Source organism: Dryobates pubescens, chromosome 3 (genome assembly GCF_014839835.1).
Source record: "Dryobates pubescens isolate bDryPub1 chromosome 3, bDryPub1.pri, whole genome shotgun sequence".
NCBI lineage: Eukaryota > Metazoa > Chordata > Aves > Piciformes > Picidae > Dryobates > Dryobates pubescens.
The window spans coordinates 4896498-4924427 of NC_071614.1; the positions used below are offsets into that span (position 1 = coordinate 4896498).

Genomic DNA, 27930 nt, shown 5'->3' on the forward strand with positions numbered 1-27930 from the left:
GCTGGGCTACATGACACAGCGCCGCCCAGCCCCGCAGCTCCGGCTGCCACGCTCCTGGCCTCGGCCTTCGGCAGCGCTGCCTGGCTCCTGCCGGCGGTGCTCGATGCGCGCTGCCTAGCGCCGCCGCTCTGGCTGCTGGGTCGGGGCGCTGCACCGCGGCCTGCCCCCGGTTCTTCCCCTGCCCGCACAGCTTGGCGGCGACTCCGGCTGCTTCTCGCGCCCCGAGGGGAGAAGAGTGGTCGGCTCTGCAAGCTTCAGCTCCTAGCCGCTGCGCCGGGCCTCGCTCGGGCTGCCGCAGCCATGACCACGGAGGACGAGATCATCCGCATTGCCAAGAAGATGGACAAGATGGTGCAGAAGAAGAACGCGGTGAGCGGGGGCGGGACGGGAGGCGGCTGGCCCGTGGGGAGCTGTGTTGGCCGCGTCGCGGCCCCGCCGAGCTCCGCGCTCCCTTGTTCTAGCGGGCCCGGGGCTTCTCCCCCTTCCCACCGCGCGGCGCCGGGGGCCCTTCACTCGCCTCCGTTTCCCTCCCCGCTGTCTGGCGGCCTTGGAGTGGCTGCGACTTCTCCCCCCTTCACTGCTCCGCAGCAGGAGGACGTGGAGCCGCCGGCCGGCGCGGCTTGCCCGCAGCCGGAGGGCCCGGGGCTGTCAGCCGGTTCTCTTTCTCCTCCTACTCTCCGGCCGATCACCGCCGGCCGCCCTCCGCAGCAGCGGCGGCAGGAAGCGGTGCCCTCCCCTGCTGCCGCTCCAGCGCGGCGGCGAGCCCGGCGCGTTCGGCCGGGAGGAGATTCCCGACCTAAAATAACTCTAAACAGCGTTTCCCTCCTTTCCCCATTCATTAAGATGAGAATATTGGCCCCGCTGGAGGCAGAGTGGGATGCGAAGTGGCGCGGGAAGCGCAGGCGGCTGGAGGAGAAGGCCCGCAGAGGTGGTCGGGCTCCTTTGGATGGGTGGTTTCGCTTCCAGGCACGAAGGCTGGAGTTTTGTGTGGGATGTGCAAACTAAAATATCAATGAGGAGCCCTAATCCAGCTTTGGCAGGGGTGGGCGGAGTTGCGTGGGCAAACTTCTGAAGCAGGTGGGGGGGATCTGAGCCACTTTTTGTTACTTAGCCTGAAACAAAAGCATGAGTATAATTTTTTTTAACTGCAATTATTAATTCAGAGAATAGCTTCTGCTTCAGGGTGGAGGTGGAACTTGTGTAGAATTCAGTTAGCTTATTTCAAGCCTTATGCTCATGTACGCCCCTGATACAGAACTTAAAGACGGTGTAACATTTATCCCATCCCTGCAAAAACAGCAACAGCAGCTGCACACCTTATTGTGGTTACACATGAAGTAGCATGTAATAAACTCTTTGCTACTTCTTTATCAGGTGGATGCATTGCTATTCTCTTGTAATTTGTGTATTTGTGATTGCTGCTCTTCCTGCAAGCTACTGTTTTAACAGATAAAGTAAATTTTTCCCCCTCTATATGTTATGATTGTGCATTAAATGCTCAGTGTTACTCATAGTTCAGAAGTGAGTGATGTGGAATTTCAGTTTATAAAAGCTTTTTACTGTTGAAGGTAATGGAATAAACTTTATTTTAGTAATATTTGTATATTTTTAGAAGTACTGATTGCACTAAACCAGGGGAATTTATTTTTGTTCAGAATGCAGACAAATTCATTGCAAGCAGGCACAGGCCATGCTGTGCTATGTGTCAAAATCCCTGATGTTCTGTAATGTGTAGTTTAGCTCTGATGTATTGGAACCCTCTAATGATACAACGTGGAGACAGGAGCCTTGTATACTACAAAGAAGTTTTTCCAACTGATTATCTTTTCCCCTCCTTATTTCTGTTCCCCGTGTTTTTCAGCACAAAAGAATCCACTGCCTCACTTTCCTGATTCTCAAACTGAAGTAGTGGTTCTTTCCTGTGAAGCATGGGAAGGGTGAAAACATACAGACTGTGAAATGTTTGAATATTGTGGTAATGAGAATGATAAAGTGCAATCAATTCAGTTTTATTTGGACAAATTCTGGCAATTAAAGGAAAATGGCAACTCCCAGGTAAAACAGGAATGTATGCAGTGTTGGCAGTACCAGAGATGCTCCTGGTGACCACAGTGGGTTTCTCTGTGGTCTGGGGGAGAGGCTGAGGAGTCCAAACTGTAGTTGGACTTAAGGTGTAATTCCTAGCAGCAGCAGCAATACATCTTCAAGCTCTAATGTGTGTAACCTCTTTAACTTTCATAGCTCCAGGGAGCAGCACAGTGCCTTTACTGGGATCAGCCTAGGTGTGATGTGGCCCAGCACAACAGACATGGCTGGGCTGGGGCTGGAGCGAGTAGCTGGGTCTCCATCTTCACCCTTGTCCCAGAAGCAAGCACCAGAAGCAGTTGGGTTTTGGTGCTTTTTGGGAACAGAGCTCCTTCATTCCAGCTCATGACCATGAACAAGTGGGTTGTTGTTTTGAGGGTGTCTCCAAAACTTGCTGAGGCCTTGATTAGATGGTGTTGGATGATGGGTTGGACACGATGATCTCGAAGGTCTCTTCCAACCTATTCTATTCTATTCTATTCTAGCTGATAGTGGAGATGTGAAAGTTTATCCCAAGTGCATTTGTGTTCTATGATAAACCCTTAGTTGTTTGACAGGAGAGGAAGTACATCAGTATCTGACACAGGAGATGTCTCTGTTTGTCTTTCTACTCTTTGTCATCTATGAGGTATTCTTGAACTGCACAATGTCATTGTGTACCTAATCCTGCCCTGCAGGTAGAACACCACCTTTAGCAGTATTACTAAGATCATTTCTATGAAGAGGCTCTTCGTTGTCTTACAGAGATGAGGCTGAATTGTGAAATGGCATTCTTGCAAAAGCACCTGCTGGATAATGATGCTCCTGACAGCCCCTTGTGTTCCTTTCTCCATGTTTACTTCCTAAGAAGAGGTGTTTGGTATGTCTAAATAAGAAAGATTGGATGAAACCCATCCATAAAAGGGAAAAAAAAATCATCTTGGAAACCTTTTCCCTTTGAAGTAGTCAGGACTCAGATGGGAAGAGATGGGCTGACTCCATGGCTTGTGGCAAAGTCTGGTGTTTTTTTTTTAGCTGAGTTGGAAAGGCAGACACTCTTCTTGAGTCAGACTCCTGATGATTTGTGTTGACTGAGGGTTTAATTGTAGCTGTACAGATTTCATAACTACTTCAGGGAAGTGATCTATGCAGTTGTTTTGAAGGGTAAAATAATAATGTAGTGTTGCATTAAGGTTGGACTTGGTGATCTTAGAGGTCTTGTCCAACTTAAATGATTTAATATGCTATGAGATACATGTTTCTGCTGCTGCTTCAAATATTGGTTATGGGTTTGAAATAGATATTACTCCTCCTTCAGAATAGCTTAAAACACACATACTGCCTTTCCTTTCCAGCTTTCATTGTACACAAGTACACTTCTCTTTCATTAAGCTGCTCTAATGAATAGGTGTGGAAAATATGCTTGCACCCAGGAACAGCTGAGTGAGTTTGAGGAAGAAAATGAGAAATTGCTCACGTTGTTGAACAGAACAGAATGAAGAGAGCAGAGCTGTCCAGTTAGAGGTGTGCTCCATTTTCTGTTGCCTGAAACATAGCTTTAAAACATGAATATAGAACATAAGTTTGATCAACTGAGAGAATCTGAGAGCAGGGATCTACTAAATCTGTATGCAGCTAACTTCTGTTAATTCAAACCAGGTAAACTGGAAGCCAACTAGCCGAGTAGGATGGGGTGTTGCTTTTCATCTTCTATGAAATCACAGAAATGCCTTTTAAAGAAGATTTATAATAATAGTCTTCATTCTTGGGCTCTTTTGAAAGGGGAAGTCTTCCATTAGAAATAGAAGAACTGCAAGTTTTATTGTGCCTCTGATTTTGAGGAAGAGAGGGCATTTGGCTTTATGCTAAAAAAGTGATGACAACAAAAAACCTTTCAGTTGCTGTGAGTTTAAACTTAAATGCAATTTATAAGTGTCTAGTTCCTGGTACACTTAATATAATTGATTAGTGAAGAGTGAAGGCTTAGAAGTCATTAGTGCTTTAAACAGCATGAAATGTAGGTAACATCTGTGTAGTGAGTACCTGAGGTGGTTTGCTTGTTTCATGATTTGTTTATATGTAGTGTTACCAGTTTTGGAAAGTGTTTAAACTGGGAATAATAAAGCTGTTTTGACACATGTGAAAACAATTGAAAGGGTTTGGAAAGGGATTTTTACAGAGGCAAAGACATTTTGGCATGTACCTCTAAGATGAGGGGAAGAGAGGGGTAGGGGTACTTTGCGTCGGCAATATCACTGCTGTGCTGCAATTGCAGATCACAAAGGTCTGTGTTTAGTTTTCAAGTCATGTGCTGTGTACAGTTTGCTGATAGCTCTGTTGGTTTGGAGTTAAGTGTTACCAAGTTATATTTTTGGAAATGGCACGTTGACTTTTGTCCTGAATTTTGGTTTTGGCTAAGAATCTTCCCGAACTCCATTTTCCTTCTGCAGCAGTGAAGATAATTGACTTGCTTTACATGGATCTGTGCTTGCTCAGAAGAAACCATGCTGATGGCTGTTTAAAGAAATGGGTTAGTGTACTAGCTTGATTTAGCACCTGAAAACAGCATCACATTTCCCAGTCTAGCAGCATTGCTACTGAAATTCTGTGGTCCTAACTGGAGAAGTTTTGTATATCACAGTACGTTGGAGGCTGGAAGGGACCTCTGGAGATCATCGGGTCCAACCCCCTTGCCAAAGCAGGGTCACATTCATATCATGCATAAAAGTTAAAGAAGACTTTCTGCTCTCATGGCAAAACTGTAAAACTTCAGTTTTGTAGGTGGATTACTGTTGTTATCTGGCTTGTTTTTGATGCTAAGTGAAGTACCCTTGAGGCTGTTGTCCAAGGAGGGTGTGTGTTTGTTAAGTAGTAAGTGACAAAGCGTTTTAACTGGCATTTGAATTACATGGGGTAGAACCTCCCTGGTCTTGAGTGAATACTTTGATTTCTGTTAATCCTTAAAGTCTGTGAAACAGAACATGCCTGGAGTGGTTCTGGGGGTAGATCAGGAGCTGATGTTTTTAATCCAGTCTGAGACCTTGAAGGTAGATAAGAGCATGGTGTTGGTATTATATTTACAGTACCTGATGGTCACTCTATTGATTTGCTTTTATTATTATTTTTTCCTTCTTTGTCTTTCTTTCTTGGCAGGCTGGAGCTCTTGATTTATTGAAGGAGCTTAAGAATATTCCCATGACCCTTGAGCTGCTGCAGGTATGATTTTCCTGTTGTGGTTATGCTGCAAATATTAACTCCATAATGATGAAGGTGAAGCCAGCAAAGTTGGAAGAAGTTTGTACTATTAAAGTGGGTTCCTGTGTAGAAAACCCTTGGAAGAATCAGCATTGTTGCAGGGTAACTAGTCTTTATTTCACTCTGATTTAGGGCACTTAGATTGTTTTCTTCCAGTAGCAAGCTCTTAAAGCTTATCTAAGTGGAAAACCATCAGTTTCATCATGGACAAAGGGTGAAAGCTGCTTATAAACTTATCTTGCATGTTATCTTAGGTTCGGTTTCCTTCCTTCTGAAGGAGAATGCACCTGATTACAGCTGTTACCTTCTTAGGTAGGTAGTTCAGGTTTGGGATTTCAAGTGAAAAAAAGCAGAGTTCATGCCTTCAGGCCAGTTGTATTTGGCTATTTCCTTCCCCCTCCCAACTCTGCGTAGTGTATTTCATAAGGAGTGATGATGTAGTACAGCCTCTCTTACTTGCAGGCATACTCTCTTGTTTTGCATATCTCTACATCTCTGACATAGTGTTTGATATATTATTTATAAGTTATTTCAAAAAGTAACTCTGAACTTCATTTGCAGGTCAGGTTTCAGAGTTTGTCATGTAATTGAGCAAACAGCTTCTGTTCCAAAGTAACTAGATGATGTGAAAGTTTTCAGAGATAGGAATTGAGACAAATGGAAGAATTGATTTGCTGTGGCAGCCACTTAAATTGAAGGAGACTGAGAAGTCACTTTTGTCCAAGCGACAATTAATGGTCACAGATAGGGAATTAGCTATGAAGTACAAGTTTTAAGTGTCAGCAGCAGGGTCATTCTTGACATGCATCCTATACATTTGCAGAATGCACTTGGTATGTTATTATTGATACAGAACAGGAATTTGCAAGTGTCACCTTCATCCATGAGTGAGCATGGCTGCTGTGACACTGCAACTTGCTTCCCTATCACCGACCTCCTTCCTTAAAGAAAGCTCAAACCCAACAGCCCTCAAGCCCTCCCTGAAACAACAAAGCATAGAAACCCTCACTGTTAACCTGATTCTTTTGAGTTTCTTTATGCAGATTTTAATAGAAATGATTTGTGTTATGCTTTGCTTTGCCTTTGGAATGCAAAACCTCTCTGCAAGTACTCCAGAAATTCTGCAAGTGCTGCTTTGCAAAACCATTCTGCTTAGTGTGAAGAATGAGACTAGAAGGAGAAGCTTTGCACAGAACAGCAGAACAATTTTACCCTTGAACCATGAGGATCTGAAGCATGTACAAGTAGATAACTTATTCTTTTTAGTTGCAGTGAAAACCTTAGTAATGTTATTATCAACAGAGGATGGCCCTTAGTCTTGCTGAATATAAACAAGCTCAACACTCTGCCTTGTCAGGCACTTGTGTGACCCCGACTTTATCTTCATGGGGTTGTATGTTAATTCTGTCCCAGTTTTCTCTCCTACTTGGAAGAAGCATATTTATTCCTATCCATTTAACAGATACACAGTTTTGAAGTAAAATATTTGCAGTAAAAGGTTGTTTTTAATCTGTATTGGAGTGAGCACCATGGGAGTTTGTAAAGATTTTTCTGTGTTACAGTAGGTCTAAAGGGTTCAGGCATTTCAGCGTGCTTATGCATTGTAGATTGACTAGAACTTAGTTAAGGTTTTAAGTATCCCTTGCTGTATTCAAAGCAGTTCTGCTGCATAAGATTGCATTTAGCAGTGTGTGTTTAGTCTCAAATTTGCCTCATTTCTGATCAGAGGTTTATAACTTTGTGAAGTCTGTCAGTTTTCTGTGTTAGCTTCCTAAATTTGCTTAGGGAATGGAGGACTCCAAGCAGCCTTGTCTTCTCCAGGCTGAACAGCCCCAATTCCCTCAGCCTGTCCCCATATAGGGGAGGTTCTCCAGCCCTCAGATCATCTTTGTGGCCTCCTCTGGACCTGCTCCAGCATTTCTATGTCCTTCTCGTGCTGGGCGCACACCAGTAGCCTGAACTTGCGCCTGTGTTTTGGGTCTTTCTCCTGGATTTTTGCCTCAGAAAGGTGAGGTGGTTACAGACAATGCAACTGTGTCATATCTAGTGAGTTTTATGTAAGCAAGCCAATCCCTCTCAGTTAGGCAGGGAGCCAGGAGCCCTCCTCACACGTGATGTATCTGGTGGTCAGAACTGCAAATCTGTTTAGCAGCCAGCCAGCATTAAAGGCATCGTGTCCCTGTGCTAATTGTGGGCCGTGCACAGCTGAACAGTGAGTGAGACAGCCTTTATTTTAACAAACAGGTTCTACTGGAAATTGCACACACTTATGCAGAGCTAAGCTGTGGTTTACAGTCCTTGCTGAGGATTTCTTACCAGCTCTTTGGTGAGCAGGGGAGACCTGGGAGCCTGGAGGTGGTTCTTCCTTAGGGGTTAATTTGGCTCTGCTGTGGTCTGTGTTCACCAATTCTCTGCCTTCATACTCTTACAGTTTAAAGTTGGCAGCACCTCTGCTTCTTTCAATGGTTGTTTCTCTTCCCTACCTGTGTTCCTTACATTTTTGATCTGCTCTAGGGAAGAGCAGCTGCCACTGTAGGCTTTGTTTTGGTTCAGTCATAGGTTACTTATGCTTGCTGTTGCTTGTGCCAACTGAAGGTTGCTTCACCTACAGTGTGAATGCTTTAGGGGTAAAAGCAGCTGTCTTGTGCTGTCTTTGAACCTTTTACTTGCAGAAAGCAGACAAAAATGCTCTAGAACTTGGGATGTGGTAGAATGGCCCATTAAAAATGCATTTTGAACAAGGTGAGGAAAGTGTTCATGTATCTGCACCTTATAAATTGGCACAGAGATCAAAGCATTTCCACAGGTTACACTGGGCTAGGAAAAACCACCAGAATTTTCCACTTTAAATGGCTCTTACAAGGTCAGTTCCATAGATAGGCTGGAAAACCAAAGAAATTCCAGTTGCTGACAGCTGGCTTGTCATTAAAGCAGAGTTATTTTGAACAGTTAGCACTGATCACTAGCAATCACCTATAAGTCAGTGTCTTTTCTTTTGCTGCTGAGAACAGGCTGTGGTTGTGCCCAGTGACCAATGGAGGGTTGTTTTGTTGTAGGTTTTTTCTCATTCAGGTATGGTGAATATGTTATGGAGTTCCAGGCACAGAATCACAGAATGATAGGTGTTGTAAAGGACTTCTGGAGATCATCCAGTCCAACTCCCCTGCCAGAACAGGTTCACCCAGAGTAGGTTGCACAGGACAGTGTCCAGGTGAGCTTTGAATGGAGACAACCACCTCTCTGGGCTGCCTGGTCCAGTGCTCCATGACCCTTAATTAAAGCTAAGTTCCTCCTCATGTTTAGGTGGAACTTCCTATGTTCAATAGGAAAGTACTTCTTGTCTGAGCATAACCTTGAGAGTATGTATTGCAAATATCAAGAGAGTTAGTCTTGAGTGAGCAGAGTCCATCCTGAAACAATTTAGTTACAGGTGAGTAATGATCTGTTTGTTTGTTTGTTTGTGTGTTTGTTTTAATCCAAAGCATATGTTTAGAGCTGTTGTCAGACTTGAGGCTATTTGATGTGTTTCCTTTGCTAAAATAGCTGCTGAATAATTCAGTACATTTCCAGTCATTTAGTACATCAGTGGTGCCCCAAAAAGCGTTGTGTGGGTTGCAAGGAGTAATTTACAGGAACAAATCCTTTCCATTTTTAGCAAGCCACAGAGATCTCCTTTAAAGGAGAAGGAAATTTGTGATGAACTGCTGGAAAAGTAAGTAGAATAGTTTATATTTAGTGAGTGCCATAAATGGCAAATGCAGAAAACCTGAGCATGTTAAGAACAAGTAGGAAAATGTAGTTAGCAAAATGCGCAATGATGCTAAAACACCGATCTGTATTAAATCCTTCTCTCATGAGACTAAAAGCTTGGAATGGTTCTGCTTGTTAGATTAATATGGCAGAGTTCTTTTAAAATGAAACCTTTGTTGCTGTTGAGGTAAATTTATGTCCTCATCTTCCCAATCCTAACAGGAGTGGATTGCAGGTGTATCTCCTTCTCACTCTATAGATGGCAGTAGTGCCAAAGGTTTGAAGCCTCTCACTCTTGCTCTTTTCAGTGTTTCCCTCTAAAAGCAGAACCCTCTAGGCTTAAGATTTTAAAGAATCTCAGTATTGGCAAGATTTTTAGGAGCCTGTAAATGTGGTCCTTCCTAACTGCTGTTGTAGCTTCTTCCACAGCCAACAAATGAGATTCTAGGAGTATGAAGTCACTGAATCAGTTGGCTTGAGTTTGAAGTCACCGATTCTGATTACGCCAAGATAAAAATACTCTCATTGCCACACAGAAAGATAAAGCTTTGAGGCTAGAACCTTTGCTGTAAATTTATATAACATTAAGAGCTCTATACGATTTTCATCCAACTTTATGTGATGGAGACAAACAGTGATACTGTTGTGCTGCTTTTCAGAATGTCCACGTTGTTAAAATAAGTTTTGTAGAGGCTTGCAGTATTTCATCCTGATAGTCTTCAAAAAACCCCCTCAACAACCTAAAGAAACATACTTATATAAAGTTGTGTTTTGGCTTCCCCCCCCCCCCCCCCCCCCCATGATCTTTACTGTTTAAATTGTCTTTATGGGCACTTTTTATAGTCTACCTTTTTATTTCTGTTGCAGTCTACCAGAATTGGAATGTCAGTGAATGCGATACGCAAGCAAAGCACAGATGAAGAAGTTACATCTTTAGCAAAATCTCTGATCAAGTCCTGGAAGAAACTATTAGGTATGGCCACACAAACTGCTTTTTTCCCCTGCTCTTGCATGTTTCAACTGTATGCAGTCTTGACTGCACATCCTTGGCACTGCCTTGCTTTAGACATACTTGTGCTCCAGTGTAAGCGTTAAAACTTTCTGTGCTGTTGTGGTTGGTTTTGGCTCGTTGACTCTCACCGGTGCAGTACTGTGAAAAAACCTATTCAGAAAAAAAAAGTTACTGTGTCTTTACTGAAGCTGGCAAGCAGTAGGAAGCCAGCTTCTGTGACATGACTCATTTCTGAAGTCTTGCTGCCTGCTGTTGGGCTAGAGTGACTGTACTGCAGTACTAAACACTAACGATCCTGCTCTTGACTATTTTCTTTGTCAAATGTAACAGGAACCCTGAAGAACTTCTGCAGACTCTTGCATGAGAATGTGGAGGCTTTGAAGTTTGCTTGTAAAGTGGTTTGTGAAGAGAAAAAAAAAACCAAACAGTTTAAAAACTGAGGTTAAAAGTCTCTTAGATTTGCACATTCTAAAACCTTCTGAGTTTTAAACAACTTAGAATAGAATAGAATTAACCAGGTCGGAAAATGCCATTGAGATCATTGAGTCCAGCATATCACCCAACACCATCTAATCAACTAAACCATGGCACCAAGTGCCTCATCCAGTCTCTTCCTAAACACCTCCAGTGATGGTGACTCCATCACATTCCTGGGCAGTCCATTCCAATGGCCAATCTCTCTTTAGTGAGTTAGTATTTCTCTCTTTAGTGAGTTAGTATTTCTCTCTTTAGTGAGTTAGTATTTCTTGTTTAATTTCCCTTAAAGCAACAAACATAATTCCTGAGACCTTTCTCTTAGCAGGGTTTTATTCAAGGCTGTTTTGTAGCACTTAATGTATTTGAAACAATCAAATCTCAAACTGTCCAGGCATGTTTGTTCACACACTGTGCTGTACTCAGGGTGTTTTTTTCCCTTTATCTAATTTTAGGCAAACCAGGATTAAAATTCTGAAATAGAAAACAGTTTACATGTAAATATTTGGCATTCTGTCTAGAAGAACTTACTAAGTACCAGGGGGTGTTAGGGTCCCCTGCTGTTGGAAGTATCACAGTATGGCCAAGGTTGGAAGAGACCTCGAGGATCAAGTCCAACCTGTCATCACAAACCTTGTGACTAGACCATGGCACCGAGTGCCATGTCCAATTTCCTCTTGAAGACCTCGAGGGATGGTGACTCCACCACCTCCCTGGGCAGCTCATTCCAATGACTAATGACCCTCTTAGTGAAGAACTTTCTCCTCACCTCCAGCCTAAACTTCCCCTGGTGCAGCTTGAGACTGTGTCCCCTTGTTCTAGTGCTGGTTGCCTGGGAGAAGAGACCAACCCCTTCCTGGCTACAACCTCCTTTCAGGTAGTTGTAGAGAGCAATGAGGTCTCCCCTGAGCCTTTTCTCTAGGCTAAACAATCCCAGCTCCCTCAGCCTCTCCTCACAGGGCTGTGCTCAAGGCCTCCCCCCAGCCTTGTTACCCTTCTCTGGACACGTTCAAGTGTCTCGATGTCCTTCTTAAACTGAGGAGCCCAGAACTGGACACAGTACTCAAGGTGCGGCCTAACCAATGCAGAGTCCAGGGGCACAATGACCTCCCTGCTCCTGCTGGCCACACTATTCCTAATACAGGCCAGGATGCCATTGGCCTTCTTGCCACCTGGGCACACTGCTGGCTCATGTTTAGGCGGGTGTCAATCAGCACCCCCAGGTCCCTCTCTGTTTGGGAGCTCTCCAGCCACTCTGACCCCAGCCTGTAGCTCTGCATGGGGTTGCCGTGGCCAAAGTGCAGCACCTGGCACTTGGACTTGTTGAATGACATTGAATGACATTAGTAATTCTTACTAAGTATTTGATCAGATATTTCCTTGCTCTCTTGTAAATAACGTTGTATCCAAGAGTATATTTGTGTAGAAATGGACAATTTGTCACAGCTTTCAACTTCTGTGGTTTAGAAAGAAGAAACAACCTCTATAGCAGAAATGTTTTTTTAACTTGCCTTAAATAAGTTAGGTCATTCTAACTAGGTAAGTTTTAGTAAATACATTAAGGTAATAATCAATATGCTGATCAAATACTTTTTGAAGCATAATGACTTCATAGTAAAATTAAATGCATACTTTATAAATTATCTGATTAGAGTTCATTGATAAATACTGAAAATTAATCTTTTTAGGTTAAAGTTTCAACTTAGAGCTGAAAAATTCAACTGTATTCATTGCACACAGGTGGAGAAATGGACTTGAAGTTTAACTGGAGTTAGTCTAAAGACTTCCCAAAGCAGCAGCTGGATTGGGTGACCTAGTTCTGAAGTTACTAATCTATTTTTCTTTTTAAGGCTATATCACAGCTTTGGCATTTTGTGGGGTTTTTTTAGGTTGTGTTTCTGGTTTGGTTTTGGGTTTTGTGTGTTTTTGTTTGTTGGGTTTTTTTATCCCCCACTATAAAGTCCAAATTTTTATACTGCAACTTAATTTAGGCAACAAAGTAGAAGAAATAACTATTTTTTTTTACCCTTCCCTCTTTTCCTCCCACAATTCTCAGCATGTAGGAGTAGTATTACTGCTACCTGAGGACCAAAGGGTGTTTGTGCTGTAGGAGTCTTGAATGAGACTAGTGCCTGATGGTCACAGCAGGCGAATCTGTGTGTAGGCTGTTGCTGAAAGAGGTCATCCTGGCTTCCTTTCTGCCCAGGTGTGTCCTTATGCTGTCCTGTTCTACAACAAAGTTGGATGAGGCCTTGAGCAGCAGTCTTGTTGAGAGGCATCGCTGCCCATAGCAAGGAGGTTGGAGATGATCTCTAAGGTCCCTTCCAACCTAAGCCATTCTATGATATGTGCTGAAGTGGCTATCCAGGAGACCAAAGCAGAGAACTGACCAGTTGGAAAGTGATTGTTTTCTATGTTTCTTCTGGCTTATGTTTCAACTGTGACAGTGGTTTGGGTTTTTTTTTGTCCAGCCTGTTTGCAGTTACTGTTTCCTCTGCAGGGATTGTGACAGTAAGGTGCAGCTGCTAGGTGGACCTTCTCATTTTCATGTCTTGCTATCCTCAGATTGTTTTAAGGCAGTTGGGAGACTCTAGCTAAGGCTGCTTTCAGCAAGTGAAGTCAAACATCTGAGGAACTGACAATCAGATAGTAAATATTTGACTTTAATCATAATTGAATACTTGTCTCCCTGAGGCAGTGAATGCGTGACCTTTATTTGTGCTCTGCTTTTGATAATGGGACAGATTTACTATCTGTATCTTATTGTGCCAGATCTAGTATAGTTCATGGAGTCATTAAGGTTGGAAAGGACCTATAAGATCAAGTCCAAGACATAAAATCAAATTGTTCCTGAAAACACAACTCTGCATTCAAAACTTCAGTAGTTCAACTCTCTTCGACTGTAGCACAGACCTTGTAATAAGGCACAGAAGGGCAAATGTTGCCCTGCTCAGTAATGCATTAGAACTTCAAATCTCCTAACTGTGGAAGGTAGGGTGTCTGGGCTGTGTGAAGTATGGGTGGGAGTCTTACAAAGTGCTCTTACTCTGTTTTGTCATTAGTTTTGACTTTCTCAGAAGAATACGAAATGCCCTATGTTGAGCTGCTTGGGAGATCAGTTCCGCTTATGCTGTTTGTAGTGCATGTAGAGTGGTATGGAGCAAAGATGGCAACAGAAGAGGCCAGCTGGTAATCCTACCAAGCATTGTACTCAGAGATCTGAAGGCTTTGAGAGTTATTTTTCTAAATGACATTTTGTATGTAGGCAAGAATTGTTGACTGCTCAGGCTGCATGTGCTGTTGAAGTTCAGTGCTCTCGGAACTTAAGGTTTTAAGGATGCATGGGAAACGTGAGAAGAAATCAAAGTAAGGTTGTGAATCACCAGATGTTTGTGGCTTGGCTAGAGCCATGCCAGGTTGCCAGTGGGTTTTTTTAGGGGAGTCAGAAGCTGCCCAGCAGAGAGCTTGCCAACATTGTCTGAAGTGAGTCACTGAGTGAGCTGCAGTGGGAGATCGCTTTCAGATGCTGCCGTAAGAACATTTGCGGCTGTGTGGTGCTTAGTTGGCAGCTGGGGTTAAACCAAGACAATGTTGAACCACGCAGCCAAGTCGGTCACAATTTACATAAGGAAGCAAGTTCTGCTCTCAGAGTAAAATACTGCTCAGTTATAACACCAGACTTGCAAAACCAAAACAATTGTTTTGCCAAGTAGCTGAGTACAGTGGGTGTGCTGCACAGCTGATTAACCTGTGCAAACCCATTTAGGCTATGAGGAGTTTCCTTTGCACGAGACACAACCCCTGAACAATTCTTTAACAGATCTGACATTCTCCATCACAAAGAATTACTCACTGAACCCTAAAAGTGAAGAAGAATGTGCAGACCTCTAAGTAATCTTAACTCCAGTAAGTTTTTATACCAAACTGGAAATGCAGTGTGATTAATTAATTTGTGTTCCTGTCTTGGTTTTGGTATCTTAAAGAAGCAGTAGCATAAATTGGCTCCTGTTTAAGCTTAATTTTTTTTAATGGCTTTCTAAAACGACAGTAGCTAAAACTGGTAGCATTTCTCAGTCCTAAAATTGATGACAATTGCAATTTGTTTCTCAAAAACAGTTTTGTTAAGCTTTAGTAGCTGTTATAAAAGGAATTGTGCTTCTTTAAGCAACTTGTGATTTGTGTAATAGATAAATATCACGATGCTCTGTAGCCTTTGTGATGTGAATCCTTTGCTTTTTGGCATCTTTAAATATCTCACCAAAAGGCCATTTTTTTACCCTCTTTCTTTGTTAGAGTTTCTGTGGTTGATTGTGGTTCCCATTAGCTGTCATTCTCCCTTTGCATTAGAGCCTGGCTGTTGAATATAAAATAAGTTAATTAGTAGAGAATTCTAGTTTCTCAAGGATAATTTTTTTTTATCCCTTCCCTGGAGAACAGCTGAAATGTTGTCTGGCAGGCTGTTAGTTGCATTCTTTCCTTTTGTCAATACAGTGTTTTAATAAAACAAGAAATCCTTCCTAATGTGTGAGCTTAAGAGTAAATACTGCTTGACACTGGATGATAGGCTTTCCTGGGTGCTTTCCAATTTATGATCCATAGAGAGAATGATTTAAACAGGAGAATATTTCAAGCCAACAGAGAATGTTTGTAATTTGATTTCTGAAACTGGGTTAAACAAAAATATCTATAAACTCTCTTCTAAGTGATTAAAGAAGTTTGAAGACCTTTTTCCTGACTACGGTCCAGCTGTCCCAGCTGCTGAAGTCTGACCTTGGTTTGAGACATGCTTGCATAGACTGATCAGCAGGTGTAGGAAGAGTTGTGCTTTTCCCTCTTGCTTTACCCCTCTGCCTCACATGTACCCTACCCTCTGTAAGGGGAAGAAGCAATGGAGGGTGTTGGGAGATGTTCTCAGGGTCCTGCCTTTACCCTACCCTCTGTAAGTGGAAGAAGCAATGGAGGGCGTTGGGAGATGTTCTCAGGGTCCTGCCTTCTCTGATGAATGGTGCTGGACACGTTGGATGAACTAAAACTAGATGCCAGCTATACCACAGCTGTGTATTTGATGCAAAAGAAGCAGGAGATACCTAGGTCAGCTCTGAAACTGACTACTTGTGTGCCAGGGAAAATATCCGGGGGTTAACGAGCTGCACCAGAGCTCAGCTCTATGGCAGCTCTGCTGCTTGCTCTGCAGAACCTGAGCTGCCCCCCAAGATACCTCTTTGACTTGTCAGTTTGTTTTAAAGCACCTGACAAAGGTGATCATGTACAGTTGGCTGCTGAAAGGATGAAGACAAATGAGATTACATGCATCTCTAGACTAGCTTTTTTAAATTACATATCCTGTAAGCTATTTGTTGCCATAGAGAGAAGTCACATGAACGTGTTAAAAATGGGATTTGTTTTCTTTCTCTCAGTCTTGTGCACTTTGGGTGTCACAGCAAGGAATTTCTGTGATCCATCCAGGTTACAGCCTCGTTTGCTTGCCTTGTGAAATCAATTTATCTTACAGAGAATAGCTGATTAATTTCTCTCTTTATTGTGATTTGTTGAAATGACATCTTTGGCTTACTGGAGACAATGAGTCCAAGTGCATCATCTGCTGTGTTCAATAGTGCTTTTTTTTTTCATTTCTGCTGTGTTTGATTATTTTGTTTGAATTTATTTGTATTAAATGGTGAGAGTTATCAAGGATTGGCTGTTAAGACATAAACAATGAGGAAATCCCTGAAATTCTAGGCCCTTGAAGGCTGGGGAAATGCTCTGCTGGAGAAGGATTTTTGTGTGCTTGCCTGGTTTCTGTACTGTTTTGTGGGCATCTATTTTAAGGTGGAGCTGGAGACAGAATAGTAGATGGGTGCTTGGTCTGATCCAGTACTGCTGTCTTTGGTCTCCTTTTATTGTGATGGTTTGTTGGTGTTGGTTTTCTTTAGTCCTACTTGGTTTGACCAATTCTTTTACTGAGAAGTTAAGGAGAGGATTTAAATCCTGTTCAATTTACTATCTCTTCTCTGTAGCTTTAAATTGTTCCTATTAAAAATAAACCAGTACAGTAATCTGCTGCTCTCTAGGAAAGAAAAAAAGAAGCTCAGTACTTGATTAAGGGACCTGAATTAGTGTGTTCCATAACACAAAGTTCTTGTGAGAGAAGTGGGGATGGGGCTTTTCAGGAAATGAGGATACTTGTAGATGCTTCAACATCTTAGGACATCTCTGTGGGAAAGCCCTTAGTCGGACTAGATTACCCTCCCTTTCTTGATCTGCTTTTAGTTCTTTTTCAAGTTCTTTTGTGCGTGCTTATGCCAGCAATACAGTCTGTGGATTTAGAAGTGTAATGGCAGCTTTGTGAGGACTTGGAGAGGGGAATTCACAAAATCTGGCAGTGAGTGGTGCCAGTTCTCTAGGCTTCCTCTGCAGGCAGTGGTGAGAGTCAGCCTTTCTAGCAAGCATGTCAAAGCAGAAGCTCAATTTAGCCACCTTGAATTCCTCTTTGCAAGAGAAGGCTGTATGTGTCCTCACTAGGCTAAAGTTACATGTTGTGACTGCTTTTTTTTTTTTTAACAAAGACTTTCCTCTTTTTAACCTTTAGAACATCATAATTAAACATAGCTTGTATGGGAAAGGTAAAATCAAGTGTTCTTCAACACTAAGGCAAATAATTTAAGAGCTATGCCAGAAAACACCACGTGCACATCTGGAAAAACTCTTTCTAAAGCACAGGAAAATAATCCTGCTATGATTTGGCAGCCATGGTAGCTTTCACACCATATTTTCTTTTGGTTCATCCTTTGGAAGAAATCCTGTGAATGTAATGAAAAAGAAGGGCATGCATTTAGTAGAAGCTTGCATTTAAAACATGGAAGACAAACTTCAGGAACTTGAGGCAGTAGTTGAAGTTTTGTACCTCATGCCGCAGCATTGGCAAAACGAAGTCATCAGACTACATTTTCATCGTGTAGACTTCTCATCATGTTTCATACATTACATTTTCTCTGCCAGTTTAAGCAGATGCTGGACTTGAAGGATCTGAAGTGCTGTCATATTTTCCATTTGCTGGGTTGGGGAGGGTGTTGGAGAGTGGAAGGCTGTACTGAAGAGAAGGTCGAAGCAGAGAGTGGGAGCTGATAGCATTTCCAGCTGGTTCAGGAGAAATCATCAAAGATATTTTACCACTGCTTTAAATCAGTTACTGTTTCTAGGTAAAAGTGTTTCTCATGTTTTGTACTTCCAGATGGACCTTCAACTGACAAAGATTCTGAAGAAAAGAAAAAGGAGCCTGCATCTTCCTCACAAAACAGCCCTGAGGCAAGAGAAGAAAGGTGCTTAATTCTTCATGACTACACAAATAATCTCACTCAGGATAAATTACCATGAAGCAGTTTGATCCAAATTTGTCATATTAGAGACAACTTGCATGCTCTTTTCTGAAACATGTAGAGTGGTACAAGAAGTGATTTGTTGTTAGGGAAGTAAATCCTGCTGCTGCTGACATGAGAAAAGCATGGAAGCCACAGATCCAGATACGGCCAGACTAGTTATTGTTTGTTCCATCTGTCTCATCTGTCAGATGCTTCTTCCACTCTCAATACCAGCACTGAGCTTTGAGAACTGTAAACCAGCTTCCAGTCACAGCTCTGTGATAATTGCATCTGTTAGAGGTTTAGAATGCTAATGCTGTCTCTTAGCTTTTATGTTTAATAAACAATTTCATTCAGCACTTCTTTGGTTTGGGGCTGAACACAAAATACCTGTTAGCAGAAAAATGAGTCCATGTTCACCTGCAAAACACTGTCTCCAAGCCCATTTCTTCTCCACATTTCTGGGCTTAGTGAATCTGCTTCCAGCAGCCATTTTCAAATGGAAATTTAACTTCCAATTTAACCAAGCTGGAAACACTTTTTTTGTTGCTTCCAGTTTGCAAAGCTGGATGAATTGTTTGTGGCCATGCTGCTGCTTCAGTGCAGTAAGCAGACTGAATGCAACGTGTTCCCTGCAGACTGAATGGCAGTCTGATGTTCTCTGGTCCTTTAAGTTCCATGGGAGAAAAGGTGTTATGTTAAATGTAGAGAACTGAGAATGAAAACTCACATGCCACATAATGGAATGAAATACCTGCTGTGTCTCTATTGTGTGGAATACCCTGGTGAATATTCTAAAGACACTTCAAATTGTATTGACTCTGAAGCTTTAAAGAGGGAGGCTGCCTGTCTTCTTTCTTTGGAATACCATCAAATGGATATAGCAAAAGACCTATGTTTTGCCCTGGAACAAAGTTATTTGAAGTGAGGGAAAAGATACTAATACTAGTTTTGGTTTTGTCTTTCTTTTTTCAGCAGTTCAAGTAGCAATTCCAGCAGCAGGAAGGAGGAGGCTAGTGCTCCCTCCAATTCTTTCATCCCTTCTTTTCCCCGGGCTCCAAGCACTTCGGATTCTGTACGAATGAAATGTAGAGAAATGCTCTCTGCAGCTCTCAGAACAGGAGGTGAGCTTTGTAGACTGCATTTTTCAAGCTTAACTGTTTCTTTCTTCTCTGTTTCAGTCCTTCCCACTCTATTTTTCTCCTGCCCCGTAGGGAAGAATAAACCCTGTTTATGTCCATTGGTGTGGATATAGAGTCATAGAATCAATAAGGTTGGAAAAGAACTGAGAGATCATCAAGTCCAACCTCTCACCCAACACCTCATGACTACTAAACCATGGCTTCAAGTGCCACGTCCAATCCCTTTTTGAACACCTCCAGGGATGGGGACTCCACCACCTCCCTGGGCAGCACATTCCAATGGCTAACGACTCTCTTGGTGAAGAACTTTCTCCTCACCTCCAGCCTAAACTTCCCCTGGTGCAGCTTGAGACTGTGTCTTCTTGGCCTGGTGCTGGTTGCCTGGGAGAAGAGACCAACCCCTTCCTGACTACAACCTCCCTCAGGTAGTTGTAGAGAGCAATAAGGTCTCCCCTGAGCCTCCTCTTCTCCAGGCTAAACAACCCCAGCTCCCTCAGCCTCTCCTCACAGGGCTTGTGCTCAAGGCCTCTCCCCAGCCTTGTTGCCCTTCTCTGGTCATGTTCAAGAGTCTCAATATATACCTACAGGGTTCACTAAAGTTGCTAGTAATGAGTAATTCTCAACAGCACAGGAATGTGTTGACATACATTTTTGCTGCTGCTAAAGGATATATCTTGTGGCATCTCTTCATTTGATACCTTGCTCAGAGTGGAACTGCTTTTCAGGAAGGTTATTGACTTCTTAATATCTAATTAAAATCTTCCTTGTGGAAGCTGCTATTTGTTTTTGTCACCTCTGAGGTTGCCACACCTGAAAATTCCTGCACCAGATGTACTCTGGGCCTTCAGATTTTGGTTTTGGAGGCTGCTTTTCTGTTCTGATTTAGTCTGGAAGTTTCATTGAAATACTTGCAACGAGAGCCTTACATTGCTCTACTTCTGTGCCTGTTGGCTATCTGTGAGTTCCTTGTTTGGGTTATTTTTATTTTCCTCTCTCATGTACACTTGGCTGTCTTTAAAGTGACAAATTATATTCTACATGAGGAGCAAACTAGGAGAATAACCTTATTTTTTCTCTTGTGTGTGCTTTTTCTTGTGCCTGAACTTAGGACCTAAATCCTGTTCCTCTGTTCTTATCTTAGTGTAACCTGACCCAATGTAAACAGACTTCTAAATGATCAATTTTAATGTTTTTTTTTTCCCCTCCCCACTCCTTTATTCTTTTTCTTAGTTCACATAAATTCAGATACAGAGAGCAATCAAAACTGACTGAAGCATTTGAATTTGTGGTCCACTGAGTACGTAGTTCATAGACTTCTCAAATAATTTGGAACCAGAAAGCTGCATCTAAGCATTCAGAATTCTATTTTATTTTAGCTGTTGCTTTTTTTTCCCCCCAAACCTCTTCTTGTTATGTAACTTTCTACAGCACAAACACCTGTGGGTTTAATGTAATTCACCAAAAATGAGTTTATTTTCTAGCTTTGGGGCCTTCTGCATGAGGTGGAGGGAGAAATGGTGGTTGGATTACTCAGTGAAGCACAGCCATGTTGAAGTGAGGGGGAGTTAAATGTGTAGTGGATGCAATTTGTCCTAAGCTATCTCAGAAATGAGAGTAAATGTTTTGGTCAGAAGCAGTAAACAATTATCTGGAGACATTTTAGGCCAAGTGTTGCATTGTCTTCAAGATTGCTGTGGTTTGTGTCTTGTAATTTGCATGTTTTATGACATGCCTTTGCTTTGCATTGTTGAAAAGTATCCAATAATATTGATTCTGTTACTTAATTGCTGCATTTCTAATGCATGCACAACACGAATTGCTTGTGCTGATATTGTGGGTACTGAAAGGATTGATGAAACAATACAAAATGTTTTCTTTTTATAATAGTCAGTTCTACCCACAGATATTCTGTGGAGATGGGTGTGTGCCAAGCCTATTAGAACATTGGAAGTCTTTCTGTACACTCTTATGCTACTCTTTTGTGTTTGCAACTAGATGTCAGGATTTTTCTTCATGTGAATAACAAAGGAATAATAAACTGCACCAGTACAGGTTAGGAGGTGATCTGCTAGACAGCACCCCTGTGGAGAAGGACCTGGGAGTCCTGCTGGACAGCAAGTTCTCCATGGGACAGCAGTGTGCCCTTGTGGCCAAGAAGGCCAATGGGATCCTGGGGTGTATTAAGAAGAGTGTGTCCAGCAGATAGAGGAAGGTTCTCCTGCCCCTCTACTCTGCCCTAGTGAGGCCCCACCTGGAATATTGCATCCAGTTCAAGAGGGACAGGGATCTGCTGCAGAGAGTCCAAGGGTGATGAAGGGGCTGCAGCACCGCCTGATGAGGAAAGGATGAGACCCCTAGGGCTGTTTAGTCTTAAGAAAGACTGAGAGGGGATCTAATAGATGTCTATAAATATCTGAGGGTTGGGGGTCAGGAAGGAAGGGAAAGGGACATCCTCTGCTCACTTGTGCCCTGTGATAGGACAAGGGGCAATGGACATAAACTACAGCACAGGAAGTTCTCAACACGAGGGAGAACTTCACTGTAAGGGTCACGGAGCCCTGGAGCAGGCTCTCCAGAGAGGTGGAGTCTCCTCCTCTGGAGACTTTCAAGACCCATCTGGATGTGTTCCTGTGCAACCTATGCTGGATTCTATGGTCCTGCTTTGGCAGGAGGGTTGGACTTGATGATGGCTGGAGGTCCCTTCCAACCCCTAACATCCTGTGAAAGATTCAAGGTTGTTCTGTAAACCTGCCATTTAGCTGGTTTTTTGTTCTCCCAAGTGATCAGTTAACAAAGTGTTGGGAAGGGTAAGCACACAGTAAATGGAACTTTCCTATTCAAAAGGAAAATTCTCTGCAGCTGTTTGGTGATTTGCTGGGTTTCAGAGTTTCCAGAGGGCTTTCAGGGATCTAGAGCAGGCTGCTAATACTTTCACATTTGTCTTCCTCAGATGATTACATTGCTATTGGTGCTGATGAGGAGGAGCTGGGTTCTCAGATTGAAGAAGATATCCTTTGTCGTACACCTGCGTGCTCTGGGAGAGAAGTATTGATAGCGTTAAAAATCATCACCTTGCCCTACATACTGAAACCAAAGTTAGCAAACTGTGTTCAAAACACCAGTGCAAAACCACAGTGTTTAAAACAGCCAGCCCAACCTAAATGGTTTGCCTTAAGACCTGTAGGAATGTGTGTAGGTGAGTGTGTGTGGGTTTCTTCCAGAGCAGTATGTTTTCCTTGCAGCAGCAATATTACATCTTACTGAAGCTGTTTGACATAAAATCCTAGGCTCTTCTGTGCTATTTTTAAATCTCATCTTGTGAACAGTTTTAATCTTTTTCTAATGTCTTTTTATTCTTACCCCCCCCCAGCTTTTATTTCTGAATCAATTGGGATTTCCAAAAGGGTTGTTCTGGCAGCAACATTTCAATAGTTACAGAACAGAGATCTGGGATTCTTTTAAGGTTGGGTTGTTTTTTTGGGAGGGGTCTTCCTAAGCATAGAAATAGTCTGAACTTCATGGTTCTAACTTTGGTAATTGCAGTCAGTCACCATTCCTGCTAAGGAATTTCCTCTTTCTGTTGAAAAGCTGCTTTGAAGTTCTGTTAGTGAGCTGCCAGTGTTTGACTGTTTGGGTTAGAAATTTAGGCCCTAGGAAGAAATTCTTTGCAGTGAGGGTGGTGAGACACTGGAACAGGTTGTCCAGGGAGGTTGGGGATGGCCCCTCCCTGGAGGTGTTCAAGGCCAGGTTGGATGAGGCATTGAGCATCCTGGTCTAGGGGAAGGTGTCCTCGCCCATTGCAGAGGGGCTGGAACTAGGTAGAATAGAACTAACCAAGTGGGAAAAGACCTTTGAGATCATTGAGTCCAACCTATCACCCAACACCATCTGATCAACTAAACCATGGCACCAAGCACCCCATCCAGTCTCTTCCTAAACACCCCCAGTGATGGTGACTCCACCACCTCCCCAGGCAGCACATTCCAATGGCCAATCTCTCTCTCTGGGAAGAACTTCTTCCTAACGTCCAGCCTAAATCTCCCCTGGCACAGCTTGAGACTGTGTCCTCTTGTTCTGGTGCTGGATCTTCAAGGATCCTTCCAACCTAAACTGTTCTATGAATCGAGTTAATCCTCCAGATGAAGTCAAGGAACTGAATGTAAATATATGGATGACTCTTCACAATTTCAGTTGAGATCCTACTGCCCAAAAATTCACATTTCATGGACCATGAGCCAAGCTGTGATTAAGCTTCAGAGGGATGTGAAGTCTCCTGGTGTTGAACAGGACGGTAGCCGCTGGCTGGGATAAAGGGCAGGACGTTAACCACTGTAGAGAAGTACATTGCTTTAGAAAAGTTACCCCAGAAGAAGAATCTTCTGTAGTGCTCTGTTGTGCTTGCTCCTGTTTTGTTCCTTAAATCCAAAGCACCTATTTTTCAGGAATTAAAAAACACTGATATGAAATACAAAAACAGAGTACGAAGTAGGATAGCCAATCTCAAGGATGCAAAGAATCCTAACCTAAGGAAAAACGTCTTGTGTGGGAACATTCCTCCTGACAAGTTTGCCAAGATGACAGCAGAGGTAAGTAAAGACAGGTCTGGAGCTAGTTCTCTTGGACTTAATGTAACATAAGGGGGGGGGGGGGGCGGGAAGAGCAAACAAAATCCTCAAAGTTTTAAACTTTCTGTGGCTTCTGTGCTGTGAAATATCCCAGTTGAAGTCTTGTAAAATGCAAAATGTGTCAAATGACTTTGCCTTTCAATAGAGTTGCTGATGATGGGTTCTGATTAAAACATGACCCAGGCTCACACTGTGGGAACAACCTGCTTGAAACCAAACCTCTCTAGTGAACTCTCTGCTCTTTGTCCGGAACAGGAAATGGCGAGTGATGAGCTGAAAGAAATGCGCAAAAACCTGACCAAAGAAGCTATCAGAGAGCACCAGATGGCGAAGACAGGAGGCACCCAAACTGACCTGTTCACGTGTGGCAAGTGCAAAAAGAAGAACTGTACATACACCCAGGTACATTTAAGAAGGATATTGAGACACTTGAAGGTGGCCAGAGAAGGGCAGCGAGGCTGGGGAGAGGGTCTGGAGCACAGCCCTGTGAGGAGAGGCTGAGGGAGCTGGGGGTGTTTAGCCTGGAGAAGAGGAGGCTCAGGGGAGACCTTATTGCTCTCTACAACTACCTGAAGAGAGATTGTAGCCAGGTGGGGTTGGTCTCTTCTCCCAGGCAACCAGCACCAGAACAAGAGGACACAGTCTCAAGCTGCACCAGGGGAAGTTAAGGCTTGAGGTGAGGAGAAAGTTCTTCATAGAGAGAATAATTGGCCATTGGGATGTGATGCCCAGGGAGGTGGTGGAGTCACCATCCCTGGAGGTGTTCTAAAAGAGATTGGACGTGGCACTTGGTGCCATGGTTTAGTTAGTCATGAGGTATAGAATAGAATAGACCAGGTTGGAAGAGACCTTCAAGATCATCATGTCCAACTCATCAACCAATCCAACCCAACTAATCCACTAAACCATGGCACCAAGCACCCCATCAAGTCTCCTTCTGACCACCTCCAATGGTGACAGGTTGGACTTGATGATCTTAGAGGTCTTTTCCAACATTATTGATTCTATGATTCTGTGATTATCCAAAGTCCTCCTTTTCCTTCTTCAAAGCGCAGGTCCTGTGTAAAGATTGTCAGAGGAAAAAGGTTTTCATTACAAACCCACCTTTTAACAACATGCTATCAGATGACAAAACATGTGAGGGCATGTTGATGTGTGCTTGTGCAGGGAATGTTTGTTGTGTTCATTTGCCAAAGGCTTTATGGAAATCCAAGCTTAATAGCCTGAAATGTCAGGTTCTTGGCAGTGCTCGGTTTTGCTGATTCTTCCTACATCTTATTTTTATTGTTTTATGTGGGGGACAGTTAATTGCTGTTTTTCATGTGGGTAAATGTTCTTGCACAGAGGGAATAAATACCAGAAAATAAGGAGATGTACATGTAGAATAGATGTATGCAGATGCCTGCAAGAAAGCCAAGGAGGGATTTTTCACAAGTGTTTGTAGGGATGGGACCAAAGGGAATGGATTGAAACTTGGGGTGTGGGTAGGGTTAGACTTGAGATTAGGAAGAAATTGTTTACCATGAGAGTGGTGAGACCCTGGAACAGGTTGCCCAGGGAGGTTGTGGATGCTCCTTCCCTGGAGGAGTTCAGGGTCAGGTTGGATGAGGCCTTGAGCAACCTGGGCTAGTGGAAGGCATCCTTGCCCATGGCAGAGGGTTGGAGCTAGATGTTCTTTAAGATCTCTTCCACCCCAAACCATTCTATCAGTATGAATATTTTTTAAATATATAATCTACTATTTGACTAACTTTAGACCCTGATTTCCTCCAACCCTTTCCTGTTTTACTTAAGAAATACATGCAAGAAGGGCTTTAGTTTGTGTAACAGTGCTTCAGGGCATGTGATTTTGATCATAGGATCAGCTGCATTTGTAATTTGACGCTGTGCATCAGATGCTTTAGGTAGAAAGATGTTTTTCAGTCATGGGACTTCGAAGCCCTTGCATCTGTAAATATACCAAACAATTCTGATTCTATATGTAAAGCTGAACTGAACCTGGAGTTCTAGTGCAGAGTCTTTTCCTAGAAGTATGTGCACAGTTTCTGTGCTGAAATTGATGGTTTAGTGCTACTGAATCTGTCAACACAAGCTTATGATCGCTTTAGTGTCTAGACAAAAGGAGGTTTCACCTGAGGTGGGCAGTTAACTTGCATTTTTATCCAGCTGTTTCCTTAATGTTATACTTTGATTTTAAGCCTTTGCATTGAACACACAGTAACAAAAGTTGAAAATCCTAATTTCCCTTTTTCCCCTCTGGCTCTTGCCTTTGCCAAAGGTTCAAACCCGCAGTGCTGATGAACCCATGACAACGTTTGTTGTCTGCAATGAATGTGGAAACAGATGGAAGGTAAGACTGAGAGACCGCTCTGTGTGTTTGATAGCTGCCAGCCAGGCTCTGTGCTTCATTTTGGTTTGCAGGAAATGGCAAGTGAGTTTCTGTTAACCTTTGGTGATTTCTTAGGCCATTAATGATTCCATGTGTTGGTATTGCAAAAGAGCTTTAGATTAGAAAACTATTTTTGACTGGAGGTGTGAGGTCACACAAGCAGGGCAGCGGCAAAGGGGAACAGAAGTCAGGACACCAAGAGGCCTTGTGCCATTTAGTTACAACACTGCTTTGCTGTACAAATGAGTAGCAAGTTAATCACTGTGTTTTCTCTTCACTTAAAGATATTGGAGCTATTTTTAATCACTGCTTCAATGAGAATAAGCCTTTTTAGACGTTATATTGCTTTTGCCTGTTCTGTAAAGACAGGGTTTCCCCTTTTATCCCCTTTAAATTCTCCTCTGCCATGTCTCTGTGCTACATTTCTGACCCTCAGAAATGCATTTGCAAAAATCAGATGACTGCTGCCACATTCCTGTGTCAGGAGAAGTCTTTTATTTTTTGCTCTTTTTTTTTTAAGCTGAGGAAATAGGAATGATAAAAGCTTCTGAGGAGCACTGGTAGCCCAATAAAGTGAAGAAGCATGTAAAATTTACAACTTCAGATGTGATAGCAGGCAAGCTGAAGCATAATATCCTCATTCTGCTCTTTTCTTCTGCTGTGTTGAGAATGCTGCAGCTCAGCATGTTGCACAGCATACATTAAGATTACTGCATAAAAAGAGTGGTCCCCCTTGTTTTTCATACCCTATTCCCGCCTGTTGTTCCAATTGGCACTACAAGATGCCTAAATAATTTGTGAGTCTCAGAAACTGCTTGATGCAGTACTTGGGGAAAGTTCCTTTGTTCTTCAAACCCCTCCTGTATAAGGTGATGGTTACAAAAGTGCCCTCGCAAAGCTGCTTGGGCGAAGGAGTGGCTGTGACAGAAGCAAATGCTTTAGCTGCTGATTTGCATATCTTAAATCTGCTGCCATGTTTCTGTTTCCTCCTGCAAAGATTCAGAAAGAAACTGCATGAAGATCTCATACAAATTCTTTTCTTTTTGACAGTTCTGTTAAGAAGAAGAAGAAATTGTCGAGACATCTGGACCAGTATGAAAGAGGATTTTGTAATTAGCTTTAAAAACTAGGCTAAGCATCTAGCTTCCTGCAACTGAGAAGGGGGTTTGGGGTTGGTTTGGGGTTTGGTTTTTTTTTCCTTTTTTTTAAGTTGTGGGGTTTTTTTTCAAAGCAGCATCCATGCCTGAATTTAGCCCTTTTGTTTTGACACAATCATCATTTCTTTTAATGCCTTCCTCTAGCTGATAGTCAGTAGAGCAGGTTGCTCAATGGTATGGTGAATGTTTAAACTATTTTTTCATTTTTATAAGTGAGTTGACATGAAACTTTTACCAATAAACATTTTTGCTAACTGGCTTGGGTGTTTGTTTGTTTTTCCCCCCTCTAACTCTGTGAACAATGGACTGTATTTGTGTGAGGTTGAGACACTTGAACGTGTCCAGAGAAGGGCAACAAGGCTGCGGAGAGGCCTTGAGCACAGCCCTGTGAGGAGAGGCTGAGGGAGCTGGGGTTGTTTAGACTGGAGAAGAGGAGGCTCAAGGGTGACCTCATTGCTCTCGACAACTACCTGAAAGGTGGTTGTAGCCAGGAAGGGGTTGGTCTCTTCTCTCTAGCAGCCAGCATCAGAACAAGGGGACACAGTCTCAAGCTGCACCAGGGGAAGTTTAGGCTGGAGGTGAGGAGAACGTTCTTCACCAAGAGAGTCATTCATCATTGGGATGTGCTGCCCAGGGAGGTGGTGGAGTCGCCATCCCTGGAGGTGTTCAAGAGGGGATTGGATGTGGCACTTGGTGCCATGGTC

General features: G+C 42.9%; 1 protein-coding gene across 3 annotated transcripts; it reads left to right on the forward strand.

Annotated features, from left to right (window-relative positions):
* On the forward strand, window positions 1-27249 carry TCEA1 (transcription elongation factor A1). Of its 3 annotated transcripts, none has more exons than XM_054179508.1 (10): window positions 1-369; window positions 5218-5280; window positions 9937-10042; window positions 17787-17874; window positions 18892-19037; window positions 22006-22062; window positions 23487-23641; window positions 23936-24082; window positions 25959-26030; window positions 27120-27249. In XM_054179508.1, exons 1-10 carry the CDS (start codon window positions 301-303, stop codon window positions 27126-27128), a joined length of 912 nt encoding a protein of 303 aa, XP_054035483.1. In that variant the 5' UTR covers window positions 1-300; the 3' UTR covers window positions 27129-27249. The 3 variants fall into 3 exon arrangements, with proteins under 3 accessions (XP_054035483.1, XP_054035476.1, XP_054035490.1); XM_054179501.1 differs by having other exon boundaries at window positions 4-369; window positions 18889-19037; XM_054179515.1 differs by lacking the exons at window positions 1-369; window positions 5218-5280 and adding exons at window positions 8317-8530; window positions 8623-8749 and having other exon boundaries at window positions 18889-19037.
* Window positions 27250-27930: the final 681 nt, after the last annotated feature.

Coding starts and splice junctions, on each gene's coding strand:
- TCEA1 (XM_054179501.1), top strand. CDS start 301: ATGACCACGGAGGACGAGATCATCCGCATTGCCAAGAAGATGGACAAG. Junction 370..5,217: donor TGGTGCAGAAGAAGAACGCG/GTGAGCGGGGGC, acceptor CTTTCTTGGCAG/GCTGGAGCTCTTGATTTATT. Junction 19,038..22,005: donor TGCAGCTCTCAGAACAGGAG/GTGAGCTTTGTA, acceptor TGTCTTCCTCAG/ATGATTACATTGCTATTGGT.